The sequence below is a fragment of the Tyto alba genome, unplaced genomic scaffold (assembly GCF_018691265.1).
Source record: "Tyto alba isolate M040663 unplaced genomic scaffold, T.alba_DEE_v4.0 Super-Scaffold_33, whole genome shotgun sequence".
In the NCBI taxonomy this organism is placed as follows: Eukaryota; Metazoa; Chordata; class Aves; order Strigiformes; family Tytonidae; genus Tyto; species Tyto alba.
The window spans coordinates 6,773,727-6,780,784 of NW_024881308.1; the positions used below are offsets into that span (position 1 = coordinate 6,773,727).

The 7,058-nt window shown below is 59.4% G+C and overlaps 1 protein-coding gene across 1 annotated transcript; it reads right to left on the reverse strand.

The window, feature by feature from the left end:
• Nucleotides 1-464: 464 nt before the first annotated feature.
• On the reverse strand, nucleotides 465-6,426 carry KCNK15 (potassium two pore domain channel subfamily K member 15). Its single transcript, XM_033003613.2, has 2 exons — nucleotides 6,083-6,426; nucleotides 465-2,790 (listed from the first exon to the last, which is right to left on the reverse strand). The coding sequence occupies exons 1-2, from the start codon at nucleotides 6,363-6,365 to the stop codon at nucleotides 1,877-1,879; spliced, it is 1,197 nt and encodes a 398-aa protein (XP_032859504.1). The 5' UTR covers nucleotides 6,366-6,426; the 3' UTR covers nucleotides 465-1,876.
• Nucleotides 6,427-7,058: the final 632 nt, after the last annotated feature.

Sequence of the window (7,058 nt, forward strand, 5' to 3'; positions counted from 1 at the left end):
GGGCATCACCTCTCTCAAAGCCCAAATCCCTGCCATTTTGAGACTGGAACAAGAAAGTCCTAATCGTAACAAGCCTGCACAGATCTGGGGTGACATCAAAGCCCAAAGCTCCCTCCAGGGAAGCCCAAACACCAGGAAAGGTTGGGAATGTGAAGGTCACTGACCGGGGAGGGTGGAGGAGCCCAGGACATCCCTGTGCAGGTGGCAAAGATACCATCCCACAATGGGCGATGAGATCCAGCTGCTTGCCAGCTCTGGGACAGCCACTCCACCCACCTCCTCCCTCTGATGGCCAGACATCCCAGCGAACATCCACAGGGATAATATCCCTGAATATAAACACTGCCCGCATCCCTGTGGCAGGGGAGCCAGCCCAGGGGTACCCCTGCAGTGGGGCAGGGCTGGGGTTTGGGGCTCAGACATCCCTCTACTCCCCCTCATGACAAATAACCGACTGCCACCAGCTAGATTCACCTTTTATTAAACTTCCCAGAACAAAACCAGGAGAGAGCAAAACCTGTCCTGAGGTCTTCCCAACACTGATTCTCTGCAAGCCTTCCCCACTTGGAAAAGGGGATTTTCCTCCATGAAAACCTCTTCATAGGGTATTTTACATAGAACTAAGAGTGGAAATGTCCCTTATTGGCAGAAAAAAAGGAAAATGGAGCTGCTGCGGCTGTCAGAGCCCAGCCCTGTTTTCTTGGAGGCGAGGCAGGATGATGTGGGCCACACTGAGGAGCACCAGCTGGGAACAGCCTCCCAGGTGGGACTGTGTGGGTACCGCACCCTGCCCGGGGACACACACTGAGATGGGATCACCCCACCTCCGATAACCCCAACAGCAATGAGCACAAACCCATGGGCTCGGGGGGACTGGAAGGAGGCGAGGAGCAGGCACGCTTGCCAGGCTGTCAGCCGGAGGAAGGGTGATGAAGGAAAGGGTGATTTTAGCTAATGAGCTCATCAGGGCCAAGCCCTTTGCAGGTGGCTCTATATGGTTCAGGGAGGCTCTCCCTGGGGCTGTCCCCTTGGCACAGTCTGGCCTCATCACAGAGGAGGGCTATGGCTGGGCCGGAGGAGTTCAGCTTTCCCTGTGAGTGGGACACAGCACCCCACCAGCCAGCTCAGCCTGGAGGGCCTACCAGTAACGAGGTGAGTTGTGCTGGTGGGGACGTGGGTGAGCGTATGGACCTCCAGCTTCCAAAAGTACTGAGCCAGCCACAAGCCTGGGCTCAGCCCTGGAGGGCTGCTCACGGGAGATGCAGTGCCATGAAGCTGTCCCCATGTGCCGAGCAGCAGGACTGCAGCCCGTCCCCTCCCTGCCCGCCCACCAGCTGCAAATCTGCTGCATGGCACCGACTTACCTGCCCCCACTGTCAGGGGGCAGCTTAAAGATCCCCCAACCCTGCAGAGCTCACTAACACGGGCTTTGCTTTTGATACACTCTCAGCAAGTGCAAACCTAGCCCGTGTATCAAGAGGCATGTGCTGGCAGCGACCACAGCCGAGGTCAGGCAGGGTAGGAGGGCAGCAGTGCCTCCGTTTGGGGAGCGGGGAGGTGGGAAAGCCAACCTACACTTTGCTGGACTTCACATCGGGGGGGGGGGGGGGGTGTCTCTTGCCAGACCCAAATGCTTGAACCTACTTGGAAGGAAAAAGCAAAGAAAAACTAACAATGTCATTCAGTGCCTGCAAAAAGGAATGACTATTTCTCAACAGGGTTTAAAGGCTCCTGCTGGACCCTGCGTGGGGCTGGCTGCCAGCTGGAAGGGGAGAGGAACAGAAGAAATGAGAGCAGTAAGAAGGACCTGACATCTCTGTTCTTAATTTATCATCATAGTAAGACTCTAGCACTGAGTACAGCTCAGCACGTACTCCTAGATGGATTTCCTCCGCAGCCGGGGGTGTTGCCGGCAGCGAGGGCTGTTGGATGATAAAGTGCTCCCCGGGGAAGAGCCGGTCTGACCCCGCGTGCTCAGGGAGACCTCGTCAATTTTGTAGGAAATGGAGTTGTAATACACAGGGTTGGTGTGGCAGCTCAGGGTCTCAGGGTGGGAGGGCACCGGGCTGCTGCACAGCTGGGGTCTGTAGCACAGACACGTGCAGAAGGAGGGGACTGCGGCCGCCGAGTTGGCCGACTGGCGCCGCTGCCTCTCCGTGTCCTCCTGGGTCAGCGGGATGAGGTTCATCTGACTCGTCCTGTCCTCCACGGGCAGAAAAATGGCATTGCTGCTCCGGCTGTCCTCTTTCGGCTTGAGGTGGATGTTGTTCCGGGCTCTCCTCAGTGAGGCTCGCTCTTCGGCGTCCCGCCGCTCGTCCTCCGAGTTCATCGTCAGGAACCGCAGCACCACCAGGTTGAGGAAGGCACCGATGACGGTCAGGCCCACCAGGATGTACATGAAGCTGAAAGCCACGTACGGGGGCTTCTTTTGCAAAGCCTCGTTCTTCTGCAGAGCCACAAAGTCTCCAAAGCCAATAGTGGTCAAGGTTATGAAGCAGTAGTAATAGGCATGAAAGAATGTCCAGCCCTCGAAATAAGAGAAGGCTGCTGCGCCGATGCACAGGGTCCCCATGCAGGACAGAAAGCCGACTAGGACCATGTTCTCCATGGAGACATTGGTTGTCCTCATCCCCAGACACTTCTTGATCTTCTTGAGCAGTAGCCGCACAACGGTGTTCATGCGCTCCCCCAGGCTCTGGAACATGACCAGCGTCAGGGGGATGCCCAGGATGGCGTAGAACATGCAAAAAACTTTGCCGGCGTCTGTGCCTGGGGCGGCGTGCCCATAGCCTGTGAAGGAAAGGGGAAAGGCAGGCGTCAAGCCCTTGCTGGGGTTCCCAGCAAGGCTGCCCTGGGACCAAGAGGAGCAGTAGGAGAATGGGGGGGGGAAACGGAAAATTCATCAGTAACAGCTCTGCGGGCAATGCTAATGGGGCCACGGGATGCCCCCGTCCTTTGGGATGACGGCACATCGCAGCATCGTGTGGGCAGAACCCCATCTGGCCTCTAAAGAGAGAAGGTACCCTCCTGATAGCCCCTGAGCTTGTGTGAGGTTATGGAGGCCTAGAGCTGGGTTGGGGTCTGCAAGCCTCCTGCAGCTGACGAGCAATTTGAAGGCAGCGACGCCGTGCCGGCGCCAGGTCTGCAGGGTAACCTGAATCCCCGCAGCGAGGGAGGACGGCGGCTCCGCGGGACGCTGAGGCCGACAGCACCAGGGCAGCCCGCGGGAAGGTACGCACCCTGGCAGCGCCCGACCTCCCGTCCAACGGCCCTGGCAGGGCCTCCGTCCCCTCCCCCTGGCACCGCTCCTGCCCCTCCTGTCCCCGAGCCCTCCCGTGCCACGTGCATCTTTGACTCTCGGTTATACCCTCGTTTGCTGCGTGGCCTGTTGGACAGGAGCTATAGGGCCCCTGCGCTATAGGGTCAGTCCCTGCAGGAGCAGCTAAGTCTGGGAGGACTCCTGCAGAGCAACTTTGGATTTACTCCAGTGTCACTAAGACTCAGACCTAAAGCACTGCTCGAAGGGGTTGTGCTGTTTTAAATTCAGGGAAGCATTTATGCCACTGCAGCCCTGTCAGCCCTTGTCCCAGGGACAAAGAGCTCAAGGAGGACAAGGTTCTCCTTGACGCCTTCTGAGATTTAATTTTCCTACCTTGCTCCAAGTTTCCGAGCTGTGACTCAAGGACACACACAATTATACCATGAGTTGTAATGAGGTATTCTCCGCAATCTTCCGGACTTCAGTGATTCTGCACCCACCCCAATTAATTATATAAGCTTAGCAGAAATCGCTGGTCTCTGACCTAAGTGGATGAGTAACTAACTCAGTGCAAGGGAGTCACACAGCGTAGGGAGTACTGGCATCCAAAGGCATTCAAGCCTTTCTTTTGAATTTCTGTGAGAAACTACCGGGGCTGGAAACTTCCTTTCTGAAGGCGCCTGCAGAACAGCGCCGGCTCCTTCCCGCACTGCTGCGAGGCCTTTTGCAAACAGCTATTTATATTTTCACTTCTTCCAGTTAACCATGTGACTTCTGCATGAAGATATGGGGGGGGTAGGGGGGTGGGGGGGTGGAAAATCCCTCTTTATTTCTCAGTCTTGTTCAAAGGTGTGACTCGGCTTCACCTCTGTCTCTGCTGCACATGGATTTCCAGGACTCTTAGGGAAGCTGTTAGCATGCAGTGAGGGGAAGACCAGAGGATAATAACCACGTTGTCCCAGGCTCCCGAGCACACCTCCCGCTCCAAGAAACTCCTGCAATGGAACAGGGCTGGGAGACTGAGGACAGCGTTATCTTTGACTGTGCTGTGCTCCTAACTGCAAGCAGGCAGGAAGGGACTGGTTTCCAATTGCTCTGTCTGCTCATAAACCCACGCAATCAAAAATTATAAACTTAATGCCTGCATGCCACATTTCACAGAATACAGAACAGACATGAGACGGCAGTGGCAAAAAAACTCCAGTCAGATTCAAGCTTCATAAATGAGTGCAATTACCAGGTCCTAGGCTACGAGATAATACAATGAGAGCAACGAGGAGGTAAATATAATGATCCAGAAGAGCACTAAGTGGAAAAACAGTTGTTGCACCCTGAGAGACTGCTGAAAGAGCATTTGAGTGATGCTTTCGAAATGACAAAGGGAATTAGAAAGAGTAAACACAGCTACATTAACATTAAAACTGAGATTTGGATCACAGCCCCATCTAAAGAGATCTGTTGTGCCAGTGTTTTAGAAATATGGCACCTGGCTGAAATTATTTATCGCATGGAGTGTGTGATAAGTGTAGCAATTGTTTGTCACAGTCAACAGAAAAATCATGTAAATGAAGCTATAACCTGTCACGAGATGATGGAGATTATAATTGAGGCCGTTCATCCTACCCTCCTGCTGGGGCCTGACACTAGCCGTGCCCCCAACCGTCGCTGTTTGCTGCCCAGATGTGCTGCCAGCTGCACAAGCCCCACAGCACATCTGGGGGGGGCACAAGGAGCCCCCCGGGGCAGGGCCTGCAGGGAACCTGCCCCCCCCGCCACCTCCTGTCCCCTGGTAATGCAGCGCACTTGATCCCACCAGCCCTTGTCCTGAGAGATGGTGCTTTCAGCTCCCAGATGCGTTTCTCCCCTCCCAAGCCCCTCAGCGAGGCTGAGCCCCGTCCCGCAGATGAGGAGGTGGCTGCTGGCTGGGGGAGGGCAGGATTTGGCCTCAGGGTTCCTGCCTCCAAAACACATTTGCTGACTGAAACCCCAGAATGAGCAATGGCATGAGCACAGGATCCCATGTTCATCTACCCCCACGGGATGCTCAGGGTGCGTGGATTAATAAAAGTGGATTAATTAAACAATGCACAACTCCCATGTGGCTAATCTCACCTAGAATTAAGGCAATCCCCATTCAATTTAGTTTCACTCTCTTGCAAAATTGAAGCAGGCAAACCAAGGCACCGGGCTCTAGCATGGGTAAGCGTGTCTAAACGGGGGTTTAATGCGCTTCAATCACTCCCCTCCGAGCTCACTGACACCCATCTCTCTGCAGGTTCCTGTGCAGGTAGAGTGAGGTTTGGTGGCTGTCTTGGCTCCCTGAAGCAGGTCTCATACAGCCAAACACCCAGAGTTTTGAGCTGGCAAAGAAGCCAACAGTTCTCGCGCAGCTCTTCAGCCTGACTTCAATGCTGCGCAGAGGACGGACGCGGCTCCCACCTCTGTCCTCCTACACCCCCGCCAACTTCTGCAGCTGCCAGCCCCGAAGGTGCCCGCAGGAGCTCCGCGTGCTGCCACCTCCGTGGGACAACGTGCACGTCACGTTTCGTGGCCCCGGGCACAGCAGCACCCCTGGCATCCCCCACAGCTGGGTGGCCCCCAGCCTGCCCGTGGGTCTCCCACCGCTGGGCACCGGGGGGGGGTCCCACCGGGTCAGCTCAGGAGGGCGGCCCGGGGAGATGTGCCAGCCTCACAAGGGTGAGACACCCCCCAGCCCCGGGCTGTCCTGGGGCACCCAGAGGTGCGTGGGAGGCTGTGGGGGGCGTGGGGATACGGGGGTGCAGGGATGATGGGGTGCGGGGACGGAGGGGTGCCAGCACTCACCGATGGTGGTGATGACCGTGATGGCGAAGTAGAAGGAACCGGCGAACTTCCACTGCCGGCCGGCGCGGTGCGGCTCGGCCTGCAGCACCAGCCGCTCCAGCTCCCGGTAATCGTCGGCGGAGAAGCGGTACTTCCTCCGCAGCTCCCCGCGCTTCTGCTCCAGCAGCCGCTTGCGGCCGCTCTCCGCCTCCGACTCCAGCGCATCGAAGACGGCGGCGCCCACCAGCAGGTAGGAGAAGATGCAGAGGATGAGCGCGGCCGTGCGCAGGTTCTGCCGCTTCATGGCGAGGGGCGGCCGCGGCGCCTCAGCCCGGGCTCCGCATGGCCCCCGCCGCCCCCCGCGGGCCCCGCCGCGCCGCCCCCTGCGCGCCCCGCGCACCCAGCCCCGCCGCGCCGCCCGCTCCGCGCACCGGCCCCGCGCACCGCCCCCCTGCGCGCAGCGGCGGCCGCGGGCTCCGCGCACGGGGCCCCGCGGGCACCGGCGGCTCCGGGCACCGGCTCCTGCAGCCACCGGGCACCGGCCCCCGCGGGCACCGGCTGCTCAGGGCACCGGCTCCTGAAGCCACCGGGCACCGGCCCCCGCGGGCACCGGGCACCGGCGGCTCCGGGCACCGGCGGCTCCGGGCACCGGCTTCTGCAGCCACCGGGCACCGGCCCCCGCGGGCACCAGGCACCAGCGGCTCCGGGCACCGGCTCCTGCAGCCACCGGGCACCGGCCCCCGCGGGCACCGGCTGCTCCGGGCACTGGCTCCTGCAGCCACCGGGCACCGGCCCCCGCGGGCACCGGCTGCTCCAGGCACCGGCTGCTCCGGGCACCGGCTCCTGCAGCCACCGGGCACCGGCCCCCGCGGGCACCGGGCACCGGCTGCTCAGGGCACCGGCTTCTGCAGCCACCGGGCACCGGCCCCCGCGGGCACCGGCTGCTCCGCGCACCGGCCACCAGCTCCCTGGTTACAGGCCCCTGCGGGCACCGGCT

Excerpts from the sequence above, each read along its gene's own strand:
- KCNK15 (XM_033003613.2), bottom strand. The coding sequence starts at position 6,365 with ATGAAGCGGCAGAACCTGCGCACGGCCGCGCTCATCCTCTGCATCTTC. Across the intron at positions 2,791-6,082 it reads CACGGTCATCACCACCATCG|GCTATGGGCACGCCGCCCCA; the intron begins GTGAGTGCTGGC and ends TTTCCTTCACAG.